This window comes from Eupeodes corollae, chromosome 2 (genome assembly GCF_945859685.1).
Source record: "Eupeodes corollae chromosome 2, idEupCoro1.1, whole genome shotgun sequence".
In the NCBI taxonomy this organism is placed as follows: domain Eukaryota; kingdom Metazoa; phylum Arthropoda; class Insecta; order Diptera; family Syrphidae; genus Eupeodes; species Eupeodes corollae.
This window is the reverse complement of record NC_079148.1, coordinates 122,675,835-122,690,953: the sequence shown is the minus strand read 5'-3', so window position 1 is coordinate 122,690,953 and position 15,119 is coordinate 122,675,835. Positions and strand designations below refer to the sequence as shown.

General features: G+C 33.2%; 1 protein-coding gene across 1 annotated transcript in view; it reads left to right on the top strand.

The window, feature by feature from the left end:
• LOC129944716 (uncharacterized) overlaps positions 1-15,119 on the top strand; it is a 361,194-nt gene that overhangs the window by 308,705 nt on the left and 37,370 nt on the right. Inside the window, exon 7 of the mRNA XM_056054351.1 lies at positions 11,467-11,662. Within this exon, the coding sequence (XP_055910326.1) occupies positions 11,467-11,662 (196 nt within the window). The remainder of the gene's footprint in view (positions 1-11,466; positions 11,663-15,119) is intronic.

The window sequence follows — 15,119 nt, the reverse complement described above, 5'->3', positions numbered from 1 at the left end:
GTGAAGCTTTTGTATGGGTTAGATACGAGCAGGTACCCCAACTTCCACATCTCCAAACACACAACAACACAAAATAATGAAAACGAAACGAGCAATGGCAACACTGAACACAAATGAAAGACACAAATATAGAATTTATTTTTTAAGAAAAACTGAAAAACAAAAATGCACAAGAGACTAAAAAGGAAGACTCCATAGAATTGCATACAATGGCACAATACAAAGGACTATCATCAGTCGACTTAGTTTTTTGAGATTTCATACCCATGAATTGTCCTGCAAGGCCGCAAGCTGCATAGATGTGGCGGAGGTGCAATTGGAAAAACAATAGACATTCACTACATCTTTCTTGCCTTCTCGGTTTCTCGATGTCCTGAACCTTATTCTTTTGCCATAATGTGCGCCTGTTTCTCTGTATATTTCCATCGAGACCATACGATGTGCATCATTTCAAGAGAAACAAAAAAAATATAATAATGATGATAATAATAAGAACGAAATCGGTCTTATGTTCGTTTTAATTCGAATAGGATGCATTTAATTAGTTTGATTGCATCTCAGGGGATTTTTTTGTTTTTCAATTTCTTTTTTAAGTTGTGATACTCACTCATTATAAGCTGCTTAAATGATATAAACTTGTCGAAGAGATTGCAAGGAATTAGAATGTATTGTCTTTATATTTGTTAAAGGAATGTTGAAATTAATAATGTAAGACGGTAAAATAATAAGATGCATTGAGTTGTCTTACTTATATAAGATTTTCTTTTCTTTCGACAATGTATAGTTCCTTTCAAATGGCTAGACTTTCTGACATTTTGACGTCCATTTTCACTTATTCAAAACGTTACGAACTAAGTTAAGAAATTTTGGAAAACATTATTGATTTTTTTTTTATTTTGACCAAAATTATCGTAATGATGAAAAGGTCTGAAGAATATCGAGAGGTACAAAAAGTTTACGAAGATGCTACTCTAAGTGACATTATTATGGATGATTTCAATGTTAACGACCACTTGAAAAAGAACGTTTTCATATTTAAAAGTTATTCGGTAATCTAGTTGGAAGCACTAAAAACGATTAAGGAATTGACAAGGAATTAAGGCCCCTTTTGAACTGAAGATCATTAATGTGACTTGTTGCAAAGAAAGTATCATCGGTTCCACTTAGTTTAAGAAAGAGGCTGCGATGCGACCCATACTGATTACTTCCCATCCCGTCTGTCGATTTGTCTTGCTTAAAAGTTTGTCTATATATACTCGTATCAATTTTTACCAAATTTGCATACTATTTTTTGTAGAATTTAATTTTTATGAAAAAACGAATTGTTGGATTTTTATATAAAAATTACTGAATATCGAAAACAATTTTTTCTGTGAAGCCAATATTTTTAATTTTTGAAAAGCTATTTGAGTCAAAAGTAAATTTTTACCAAGATTTAGTATTGTTTTATTTTTAGAGTTTTATTTTTTGTAAAAAAAACTGTCAATTTTTTTTTTAAATTGTATCGAATGTGGAAAACAATATTTCTTTTACGATAAAATTAGTTTGAAGCCAATATTTCAAATATTTGAAAAGATATTTGAGTCACAAATCAATTTTTACCAACTTTTATTAATTTTTGTTAGGTTTTTATTTTTTGTTAAAAAACAGTCTATTCGATTTTCTCAATATTTTTCAGAATGTTAAAAACAATATTTCTTATAAGATAAAATAAGTTTGAAGCCTAAATTTCTAGTTTTTGAAAAGATATTTGAATCGATATTCAATTTTTACCAACTTTGAGTAATATTTTTTAGAATTTTATTTTTTATAAAAAAAAACTGTCAATTCGATTTTTCACAAAATTGTATCAGGTGTCAAAAACATTATTCTTCGTTGCACAAAATTGTTTTGGAGATGAAATCATATTTTAGTCTTAAAATTTTGGAGGTGAACATTTTTTTTCTCAGTTTTTTCGATTTAAAAAAAAAACCGCAAAAAAAAAACGTCGCGAACGTACGGACGTACGGACCTACGAACGTACGTACACACACACGTACAGACATCTTTCTAAAAACCTTTTATTTCGACTCTAGGGACCTTGAAACGTCGAGGATACAATGTTTTGTTTGAAGTGGCTTTGATTACCATTAGAAGTTTAAGTAGATCCCTACAAAATATTGATATGGATTTTTGATTCCATAAACTTTTTACCCTTATTATATAAAGACACAACGTGAGCACTAGGAAAGGGAGAGAGGGGTTGAAATGGAGTGTCGGCGCACTTTGGTTTTGAATTCCTGAATATTACAATGGCTGAGAAGGAAAGAGTGTGGTAAGACATTCCACATTCGCGTAGTACGGCTAAAAAACGACTCTCTATACTTCACAGTACTACTAAAGTTGGGCTCGAGGGTATACTGATGGGTATTCGCAGAAGTGTGAGTATTACGGTTGAACTGTTTAAGGGAAGGAATGCAACTGGCTATTTCTCTAGAGAATGCTTTTTCACAAATCAGTCTAAATGCTCTGTGTTCAATACTGTCCTAGAGGCTTAAATAAGTTGCAAAAGCACAAGCCCAGATATGGGAGTTATACTTAAGCTTTCGAAACATATAAGTCTTATCGATAACAGTCCGATCAGAGGAGGAGAAAAACTTCTTGCATCGCCTTAGAAAACTTAAACATCTTAAGACATTTTTGGCGACAAAGCTTATGTGATCGTTCCACAAGAGGTTCTTGGAAGTTTTTGCACATACCGAGAATATCAATGTGTTCAGTCTCCTCGCTGCAAGTGCCATCAACAGGTAATAGTACCACATTGGGTTTCAAAGCAATAAATTCAACGCTGTTTTCTATTCTCCATTGTAAAATGCTGTTTAGGTCGGAATTTATTGAGCTTATCTTAGTTATCTTAGCAGTTCCACATCTGAAGAAGAGAGATGCGAATTTTAAAACGAATATGAAAAGTTAAAAATACTATCGTCAGCAAAACATTGTATTAGATAAGAAGATGCAGACAGTAGATCAATAATAAAAATGAGAAAGAGTTTTGGAGATAGAACAGAGCCCTGGGGCACACCATCATTTATTTTGTTGTTTTCAGACTTGATTCTATCCAATATTTCTTGTTTTAAACGATCCGAAAGGTAATTACTAATCCAATGAAGGAGGGATTCGTGAAAACCGATACCACTCTTATAAGAGAGGCTCATGCCAAACCCTATCAAATGCTTTTGAAATATCAAATGCAATAATCTTACTTTCTCCAAAACTATGTAAAGATTTGCTCCACCAGTGGAATTATTGCTGCGAAAGTCGTATTGTCGGTCATTAAAAAGCTTTCGATCTTCGAGTTATTTCTTGAGCTGATAATAAATCAGCGTTTCCATGACCTTCAAAAGAAGGAGCGTAAGTGCAATCGGTCGCCAAATAGAGGGTGAAGAAGATTCGACTTTTTTAGGATTGACTGGACAAATGCTGGCCTCGCTCAAAATGAGATCTGTTCTACTTAGATAAAAAAGCTTACACAGTGGTTTTGCCAGCTATGAAGAAAAAATCTTAAGGACAATAGCGGGATTACTATCCGAACTTTTAGGACTTGGCCCCAAAGAAGTTGGAGTCATAATATTTACTAGCAGCTTTTTCGAAAGACCAAACAACATTAATTGAGTATATGAAATATATAAAAAGGAACTTGTATTTTACCTACAAATAGGCCAATAGGTTTATGTAAATTTTTGAGCTTAAAAAGAAATAACACAGACAATTTTTTTTTGTATGAAAAAATAAAAAAACTACGTTTATACATGAAACACTTTTGGATCCTAGATACTTTTTAAGCACACTTACACGAAAACTGTCAATATTTGTATTGTTTGACCTTTTCTTAAACCACTGCCACTTCTAAACGCTTAATCGTAGAGGAAAAATCGTCGATATTATCTTGTTGTAATTTGTATAATGTTTAAAATCATTGTAGTTTTTACCCGTTCAAAAGCTACAGCCTAAAAAACGAAATTTTAGACAATAAACCTTAATTTGTATGCTTCTTTGGGTTTTTGGGACATTTTGTGACTTTTTAATATTAACTGGAACTTTTATCGATATGCGAATTATTCTTAAGTTTGATGAATTTTATGTCTATTTTGAAGTACATCAAAATGTTATTATTCGTGGAATGTCCCAAAAATGAACTTGTTTATAACAAATAAAAAAAAGTACTTTCTTAACTGTTAACGATATTCGAGTGTTTGGAAGTACTTTGAAAGATTTATTTCTAACCATTTTTCACAGCAAAGCTGCATATTCATCCAGAAAACAGTAAATGAAGACTTAGCAGCAATCTTATATAGAAACACAAACATTAATTTGGTAGAGGAAATGTTTCTAAAATCTTCTGGTTAAGAAGAAGAAGAAAACTACTGCAGAAGTTAAATTGTATTAGGCAAAAGAATTTAGAAAACAAAATTTAATTCATTAAGACAATATTTATGTTACAAGTATAAAATGTCCCTTTTTCGGAGCAAACACTTAAATTTGACAAGCTTCGATCTTGATCAATTAAAAGTCTAAAATCATTCAATTTTATGAATGCCTAAAATAAATCCAAATGAAAGCATGTATAGTCACAACGTATAATATCATTTCTTTCTCTAAAAAACATTTTTTCGAAGTTTTTAATAATTTATTAAAATCATTAGACGTGTTCAGCTGCATAGAAAAGTGCTTAGTAGTTAACGATAACTTTTTTATTTTGGATCATTATTTCTTAAGACTATTGATTTACTTGTCTTCAAATTTATTATCAAACACTAAAGGAAATCGAAAATCTTTAAACTTAGTTCGACAAATCTAATCAAGATACTAACCCAAACCCAGTCACATTGACAAATACAAATTCAATAAAAACGAACCTAACAAAAGAGAAACTTCTTCCTTTCAAAAACAACAAAGAAAAGGAGTCAATAAATTCTATAAAATATATTTCAACTAACCTAATCTAACCAATTGCAAAACAAAAATAAAAAACGGTTCGAGCAAGTATGTAGGACGTAGGTTAGGTACATATAACTTGATAGGTAAGGTGGTCTTTTTTGTCGTAAAGTCGTTGTCGTTGTTGGCAAAACTATAAACAAACTTTTGTTGATATTCAAATAGAAAATCGAAAGTGAAACTTTTTTCTATTTTCTAAAGTTAAAACTTTATAATAAACTTCAATTGTGGTGATGCAGGATGTTTGGTGTTCGTTCGAGTTTTTTTTTGGTAGTGTAAGGGACTAAAGGTACTTCTTTACAAACAACAAAAAAAAGGTTAATAACATTTCCAATACTCTTGATTCAATACAAAAATTCAAAGAAATACAAAACGAAAACGGTTCTCTTCATTCCATTCAAATTTATCCGAGAAATTTGGCTCAAAATGGATTTTTTTTTGTCGGGGTTCAAATCCTTTTTTGCTGATGCTTTCTCAATATTTTTACCCTTTTAGATAAAGAAAGTAAACAAACAAAAAGTAAAGCTTATTAGGAATAGATTTTCTCCCTCTTTCGCATGACAATACACTCACAAACAACACATAGGTACGTACCTTTTAATAATGGCAAACAAGTTTATCCCTTTTCTCAAACTATTTTAAAGTTGTTGCTTGGATATTTTAGACTTAGCTTATCTTATTGAATCGAAGAGTTTTTAGATTTGTTTTTTTTATATTCATGCATTTCTAGGAAATTACCTTATAACGTATAAAAACATTTTTTAAATACTGAATTTGGAATTTTAAAGGAGGGTTATTTTCCTTTTGCAAAAATTTACAACCCTTAAAGGAATGGAGGTATTCAATATTTAATATGTTAAATAAGCCGAAAACAATAAAGAATTGTGAGAAGAAGTACATATAGGTATGTTAACTTGTATCTAGGGTTTGAAGATAAGATTCTTGAGAATATTAATATTAAATTCTTATAACCCCACTTAATCTTTAAAAAAAAAAAAAAAACAATATAAGATGGTATGGATTTGTAAATTATTTTGAAAGCTATATATTTCAATAGTACAGGAGCTTCAATGCAAAAGGTTTTCTTATGATCTTGAAACTTCAATTTAATTTTATATTTTGAAGATAGGATTATGAAATATATACAATAAATATGGGGATCCACCTAATGTAAGTCATATTTGAATTAGCTACCGTTGTTGTACTAGAGTGCTACTTTAAGACAAAGTTGACAATAGTTGCTGAAGAATATGTATACATTTCGTGACACATGGATGGGGATAAGATCTAAATTTACCTATTAGCGTGCTTTAAATTAGATAAAGGGATGCTCTGATTATTTAGGAGCTTAGTACGAGTATTTATTTGGTAGAATCAAGTGTAAGGGTCTAACCAAGTAGAAAATAGACCAATTTCGAGCCTACCGGTATCTTGACAAAACCATCCATTTTATAGCCAGCAAAATAAGAAGAAGTTCAAATGTTGTATAAAACTACCTCGACCTCAAGAACCCAGAGAGGTATGGAAAAAAACACAAAGGAAGAGTCAAGAAAGCCACATCATCTTAGAAAAAGTGGGTGATAGTTAAAGATTCTTCAAATTCAAGGCTTCCCATTAGTGAATTCAAGACAAAACCTAGGGTAAATGCTAGAAGATCAACTGTTGCTTGATGAAACACAAGGCTGACCATATACGACATCAACAATCAAGAAAACACCATCATAGAATTCGGCACGCAAGAACAAACGCTATAATTTTGCAACAAATCACAATAAGAGGAATCAAGCTTGGCATACCGTCGTCGTCTTTTCCTATGAAACAAAAACTAATTAGGACGGTCCTGTAAGATTGTAGCTGCTATTTCCACGATTTTAAGAAGAAAGACATCTATTTTGAAAAATGGCACAGTAAAGGTGGTTGTGTAATGGAATGGTGATCAATCACCTAATATAAGATAGTGAAGCTAGATTTGCAAAGCTTTTAAATGACGGTTATCACTTATAAATAGTTTCTGGAACGAGCTTTTCCTCCGTTTTGTAAATTATTTGGTGAACAACTATGGACTAAAAAATAGGATAATGCACCATAATGGAACCAGTTACAATTGGCCCCTATATTTTCCTGATCTCAATATCATGGTAATCGTGTGGGAATGGTTTTCAAGACAAATCTACAAAGGAGGACGGCAATACCAAAAAACGGAATAGATTATTAAAGCCATAAAATGGGTCTGGAGTCAAACTTCGTTCAATTATCTGACAGCACTTTATAAATCCATACACAACAGGTTAATGAGGTAATTCAGAAATCAGGAAATAGTGCACATTACTAATTATTATTTTAATCCATTCAACAAAACCAGTATTTAACCAAACCATAAGATTTTTTTTTATTTTAAACTTCCCATAGGAAGATATTGTAATGGGTCCGATTTTTCAAATTGAAAATTTTGACATTTCTTGACGTTTCAAGGACCTTAGAGTCGAAATAAAAGATTTTTAGAAAAATGTCTGTGCGTGCGTGTGTACGTTCGTACGTTCGCGACGTTTTTTTTCGTTCTCCATAGCTCAAGAACCAGAAGTGATATCTATTTCAAATAAATTTTCTTATACAGATAATAAGGCAAAAAGATGCAGAAAGGGCTCTCAAGAAGATTGCGTAGGTGGTTTTTTACCATAGCAGTTTGAAAAAAAGATGACAATTTTGGGTAACCCTAAATATCTTACGAACAAAAAACGCTAGAGACTTGATTTTTTTTTTTTTTATAATTAGCAAACACTAAAAGGGTTTTTTATACCTTTAATATGCCAAAGACACAGTGTGAGCATAAGGAAAAGAGGGAAGGGTTGGATAGGAGGTTTCGGTGTACATTGGTTTTAAATTTCTTAACATTGCAATGACAGGGAAAGATAGAGCGTGGCAAGGCGTTCCACATTCGCGTAGTACGGCTAAAAAAGGAATCTCTGTACTTCATAGTACGACCGAAGTTGGGCTCCAGGGTAAACTGATGGGCATTCCTAGAAGCGCAGGTATTACGGTTAAATTGTTTAAGGGGAGGAATACAACTGGCTATTTCACTAGAGCATAGTCCGTTAAAATAACGTTAAAAAGGGTGAGGCAAGAAACCTTGCGTCGATGTTCGAGTGATGTAAACGAGTTGATGATGTTAATGTCACCAATCATTTTAAAAGCTCTTTTTTGAATACTGTCCAAGAGGCTTACATAAGTTACTGGAGCACCAGCCCAGAGATGAGAGTTATATTCAAGTTTCGGACGTATATAGGTTTTGTAGATCGTAGCCAGATCAGACGGGGAGAAAAATTTCTTGCAACGTCTCAAAAATCCTAGACATCTTGCGGCATTTTTGGCAAAATCACGTATGTGATCGCTCCACAAAAGATGGTTGCTTATGCACATTCCGAGGATGTCAAGATTTTCCGTTTCGTTGATGCAAGTGCCACTCATAGATAGTGGCAAAGACGGTTTATCTCGCTTTAACGATGGAAGACAGCATTGCGTTTTCGAAGCATTAAATTCCACACGATTTTTCCCCATTGTACAATGCTGTGTAAGTCGGAATTTAATGAGCTAATCATATTTTGCCGTTGCAGTTCCACATCCGAAGAGGAGGGTTGTGAGTCTGGAAACGAATATGAAAAGCTAAGAGTACTATCGTCAGCGAAACAATGTATTGGATTAGAAGTAGCAGACAGGAGATCATTTATAAAAATGAGGAAGAGGGTCGGAGACAAAACGGAGCCCTGGGGCACACCAGCGTTTATTTTATGAGTTTCAGACTTGAATCCGTCCAAAACAACTTGTATTGAACGGTTCGAAAGAAAATTTCTAATCCAACGAAGAAGAGATTCGTCGATACCGAAAGCACGCATTTTCGATAAGAGAGCAAGATGCCAAACTTTATCAAATGCCTTTGAAATATCAAGTGCAAAAATCTTACTTTCTCCAAAACGATGTAAAGATCTGTTCCACTGTTCGGTGAGATGAACCATGAGATCACCAGTGGACCTATTGCTACGAAAGCCGTATTGCCGGTCATTAAGAAGCTTCCGTTCCTCAAGATATTTCTTAAGCTGATAATTAATCAGCGTTTCCATGACCTTAGAAAGAAGGGACGTTAGTGCTATCGGTCGGTAATTTGTGGGAGAAGAAGATTCGACTTTTTTTGGAATTGGCTGAACAAATGCAGTTTTCCAACTACTCGGAACGAGCCCAGAAGAATAGGATAGATGAAAAAGCTTACGCAGTGGTTTTGCTAGCGTGGAAGAACACCTCTTCAGAATAATAGCGGGGATACCATCTGGGCCAGCGGATTTATGAATGTTGAGATCTTTAAGAACTCTCGCCACAGTTCGAGTACGAAAAAAGATTGGTCCCATAGAATCATTTACGCGTTCAAGAACTGGGGGAGTCATGACACTATCTGGTAAGGTGGAATTTTCGGCGAACTGCCTTGCAAGTAAATTGGCTTTATCAATAGAGCTAACTAAAGGAGTGTCATTGACAACAAGCGTAGAAACCGAGGAAGAGGAAGAATTCCTCATGTTTTTTACAAATGACCAAAAATTCTTATTGCCTTTGGGACATTGCAGTATTTTTCGCCGTAATTTTTGGTCATGTAAAAATTTGGTCCTTCGAATATAGGCGTTACAGGCCTTCCTGGCTTGCTTAAAGTTTTTCCGGTTTTCCTCAGTTGGGTTGGCTTTAAAACACCGGAAGCTCACCTCTTTCTCCTTGTTAACCTCTTTGCAGCTGGAATCAAACCATGATTTAACGTTGGGTTTAATACTTTTATCCCTATTCGGGGTAAACGTTTCCATTCAAAAATGAATCATACTAAAAATCATATCTGCACTGGAGTCTACGTCTCTACCGAGGAAGCATAGTGACCAGTTAAAGATCCTGAAGAAATTATTGAGACCGTCCCAGTTGGCTTTCTCGTACTGCCAAACGGTTCTCTTTGGAGCTCTTTCTTTAACTGCATTTGTTTGGTACGAAAAATTAGCAGATATAACACTATGGTCCGATTTGCCTAGAGGCGTCAATACACTGATTGTGTACTTATCAGGATCAGAAGTAAGAAACAAGTCAAGGGTAAAAATCTCAACAAACATTACTTCGGGCGTTGTCTGGCCCGAATGGCGAAGCCACGAAGAATTGTGAACATTGAAATCGCCCTTAATAACGATTTCAGTGTGAGGATACAGGGAGACAATTCTTTGTATGGAGTCAGATAGAGCATCAAATTCCTGAGAAGTTGAAACTCTGTCCAGGTTTGGGATCTGATAAAGAAAACAATAGTGAATGATGTGCTTATTCACGGAAAGTTCTAACCACATTAAATTAAATTGTGTTCTAAAAAAATCTTAAAAATGTCTGTCACTTTTTAAAGAAAATAATTTCAGTCCTTTTTAAAAATCTTAAATGTTTGAAATAACTTTCAAAGTTAAGTTGCTTTACCTTGCTACTTTTAAAATATAAATATTTTGGGACAAATTCAGGAAAATCAAGTTTTTGTAACTTAGAATTTCGAAAAAGTTTTTTCAACTTTCTTAATACATATTTTCTGAGTGCTGAATTAATTAAGCTATCACTTATAAGAAGTAGAGAAACCTTCCATATTTCGAGAGTGATTTTGGAACGTACTTCTTATCAGAAGATTATTTTGCTCTCCATGTTTTAAAAATGTGAAATAAATAAATTGGTATGACGCAACAGACCGTTGAGAACTAAGGCCTACAACTTACAACTTTCAACCATCCCTGTGTGTGAGTTTTGTTGGCAGGGATGTAGGGGACCTACAGTTTAAAGCCGAATCCAAACGGCTAAGCTAATTTGAGAAACTACTTATTAATATGCTATTTCGCTAACGCCTTTAGATGACAACCAATTTTGAAAAATAGGACACAATATTTTGTTTGTGGGAGATTTGTTTTTAAAATCGTTTAATTTATTGTGTAAACCGTTGCCTTTTTTTTGCTGTAATTCAAGATATCTAAATAAGTTACTACCTATGTACATATTTCGTAATCTTTTATTTCTATACTCACTGACCTTATACTACATGTACTCAGAAAATCGAAACTAGTCTCTCTGTTTCAGTTTTCTCGACGGACACCACACCAAATTGGTGACCTTTTATAGGTCTAATCCAAATCCCAAAGTCCCATTCCCATATCTAATCCTCCAAAAGCCTAAGCGGCGAATCATTTCAATTCCCTTAATTGAATACGATACCTGTACGATACGTACACTTCATATTATCTGGTTATATTCTCATGTGTAGATATGTACGAGGACGAAAAGGACCGTCTACATCCTCACATATGTACGAAAGTACGTAGGTTGATGTGCAATATCCTGTTCCTTTTTTGACTCGTTTATTTTTTTATGAACTTCATGTATCTTAACATTTAGATTGGTTTTCATTTTCATTTTACTTCTTATATATTTTTTCTTTTCTCACACCCTCAGGTGTATATTGTTGGACACATACCGCCCGGATCGGATGAAAGGCACGTTGGAAGCCAACAAAATGGACACACAACCTTCACCGAGAGCAACAATATGCGATATCTGGAGCTCATTCGCAAGTATTCATCAATTATTCAGGGTCAGTTTTTTGGACATTTGCATTCGGATTCGTTTAGGATTATCTACGATGATAAAGGTAAGGAATGTCTTCGAGTGAAACATATATCAACAACATTATAGCATCCAATAGTACCTATACCTCCCCATACTATAGGCAGATAAGGAGCGTTATCCCCTGCGTTATAAGCTGCTACACAAAGTGTTCGTTCGACTTGTCCTTCGAAAAGTCCCTTCCTGATGGACTCACTCCTTTTTTTTTATTCATCTTCTCACACAAAAGCACCTTCGAGTTTATAGGGTATGGAATTGCGAGGTCGATTTTTGTAAAACTTGGTATATTTCTATGTGTGTAGTATTATAGTCCTTGTTGCCTTTGAATGTGAATGTAAAAGTGGAAATGGAAGTGGGTGCGGATGATGCTATGTAGTTTTATCCGATTTGCATATTTTAGCCTTGGAACCGAAGATGGAGAAATAAATTGAATTATCTGTAGCTTTTAAGCTAATTTATCGTCATCCCCTTAACAGGACTTCTTATTTCCCAAAAACCCATTCATACAAATATACAAGACTTCAACACAAAAAAAAAGGAATAAGGATATCATGAGTATGGTATAGGAGTATAGTTACCGCCAATTCAATAGTGTCTGTATATTTGCCCTCTTTCACTCTCTAAGCATAAAAAGAAGCTAAGAAAAGTGGATTGGTTCAAACACAAATACCAGGTGTCTTTTATAAGATTAATGATTTTGGATTTGTTTGTTTTATGTCCTTTGGAAGCATGTATTTTTTTTGTTCCTTGTATTTTTCGCTTACTTCCTTTTTGGCTCTTATGATTATTGGGTTCTGTGGCACACTCAAAAATACTCCATTTGTATCCTGTAAAATGTTATACAATATAATATATATTTTCCTGTGTATAGAAGGACAAAGTACTCATGGTATATACTCTATACTTTAGTACTTTTCGGATTGTTTAATGTGTCAAAGTCAGAAATTATTCTTTTCGGTATATGGGTTTTTGGTAGATATTGAATGCGGGAGTAAAATCGATGACGGTTGTTTTGGTTGTTGAGTGGAAATCATTTATCAAAATAAATTGAATGATTTTTTTCTGTTCGTTTGGTTTCATAAATTCTTGAAATATTTAAATGGAAGTCTTTTGCTTCGTACATACACAACATATACATACATACATACGTGGGAAGACGTATTTTTTTCTGATCATCGAAATAATATAATGATGGAGTGTGTGTATATATTTGTTTTCTTATTTTATTCCTTTTTACCATCAATTCTTATCAAATCAAATACAAGTTAAAAGATTGATGATTCAAAATTGAATACTAAAGACTGAACAAAATAAGAAGAAAGAAAAAGATAAAAGATAGAAGATAAAAAGTAGAAGATAGAAGATAGAAGATAGAAGATAGAAGATAGAAGATAGAAGATAGAAGATAGAAGATAGAAGATAGAAGATAGAAGATAGAAGATAGAAGATAGAAGATAGAAGATAGAAGATAGAAGATAGAAGATAGAAGATAGAAGATAGAAGATAGAAGATAGAAGATAGAAGATAGAAGATAGAAGATAGAAGATAGAAGATAGAAGATAGAAGATAGAAGATAGAAGATAGAAGATAGAAGATAGAAGATAGAAGATAGAAGATAGAAGATAGAAGATAGAAGATAGAAGATAGAAGATAGAAGATAGAAGATAGAAGATAGAAGATAGAAGATAGAAGATAGAAGATAGAAGATAGAAGATAGAAGATAGAAGATAGAAGATAGAAGATAGAAGATAGAAGATAGAAGATAGAAGATAGAAGATAGAAGATAGAAGATAGAAGATAGAAGATAGAAGATAGAAGATAGAAGATAGAAGATAGAAGATAGAAGATAGAAGATAGAAGATAGAAGATAGAAGATAGAAGATAGAAGATAGAAGATAGAAGATAGAAGATAGAAGATAGAAGATAGAAGATAGAAGATAGAAGATAGAAGATAGAAGATAGAAGATAGAAGATAGAAGATAGAAGATAGAAGATAGAAGATAGAAGATAGAAGATAGAAGATAGAAGATAGAAGATAGAAGATAGAAGATAGAAGATAGAAGATAGAAGATAGAAGATAGAAGATAGAAGATAGAAGATAGAAGATAGAAGATAGAAGATAGAAGATAGAAGATAGAAGATAGAAGATAGAAGATAGAAGATAGAAGATAGAAGATAGAAGATAGAAGATAGAAGATAGAAGATAGAAGATAGAAGATAGAAGATAGAAGATAGAAGATAGAAGATAGAAGATAGAAGATAGAAGATAGAAGATAGAAGATAGAAGATAGAAGATAGAAGATAGAAGATAGAAGATAGAAGATAGAAGATAGAAGATAGAAGATAGAAGATAGAAGATAGAAGATAGAAGATAGAAGATAGAAGATAGAAGATAGAAGATAGAAGATAGAAGATAGAAGATAGAAGATAGAAGATAGAAGATAGAAGATAGAAGATAGAAGATAGAAGATAGAAGATAGAAGATAGAAGATAGAAGATAGAAGATAGAAGATAGAAGATAGAAGATAGAAGATAGAAGATAGAAGATAGAAGATAGAAGATAGAAGATAGAAGATAGAAGATAGAAGATAGAAGATAGAAGATAGAAGATAGAAGATAGAAGATAGAAGATAGAAGATAGAAGATAGAAGATAGAAGATAGAAGATAGAAGATAGAAGATAGAAGATAGAAGATAGAAGATAGAAGATAGAAGATAGAAGATAGAAGATAGAAGATAGAAGATAGAAGATAGAAGATAGAAGATAGAAGATAGAAGATAGAAGATAGAAGATAGAAGATAGAAGATAGAAGATAGAAGATAGAAGATAGAAGATAGAAGATAGAAGATAGAAGATAGAAGATAGAAGATAGAAGATAGAAGATAGAAGATAGAAGATAGAAGATAGAAGATAGAAGATAGAAGATAGAAGATAGAAGATAGAAGATAGAAGATAGAAGATAGAAGATAGAAGATAGAAGATAGAAGATAGAAGATAGAAGATAGAAGATAGAAGATAGAAGATAGAAGATAGAAGATAGAAGATAGAAGATAGAAGATAGAAGATAGAAGATAAAGAAAATTACCTCCAACATAGTTCGTGTACTAAGTTTCATTGCAAAATTTTCAAGCATTTACTAACCTACAGCAAAGTCATAATATTGAGCACATTATTTGTTAATTTAATTAAGTTGCGCTACAGTCCTGTGTGAGCTAGGGCCTCACTCAACATTCTCCATCTAGATCGGTCCCTAGCTAGATGTCTCCAGTTTCGCTCTCCAAGTTGGATGAAATCACTTTCCACTTGTGCGCGCTACCTAATCTGCAATCTTCCTCTTCTGCGCTGTGCTTTGGAGGTGGATTCGAAGACTTTCTATGGACTCTACGGTCTACGTGACCCAGCCATAGTCGTTGGACTTTTACCCTTCTGCCTTAGTCTTACTTACTTACTTACTAAAAGTACAGTCCGGGGTGGATCTGGGC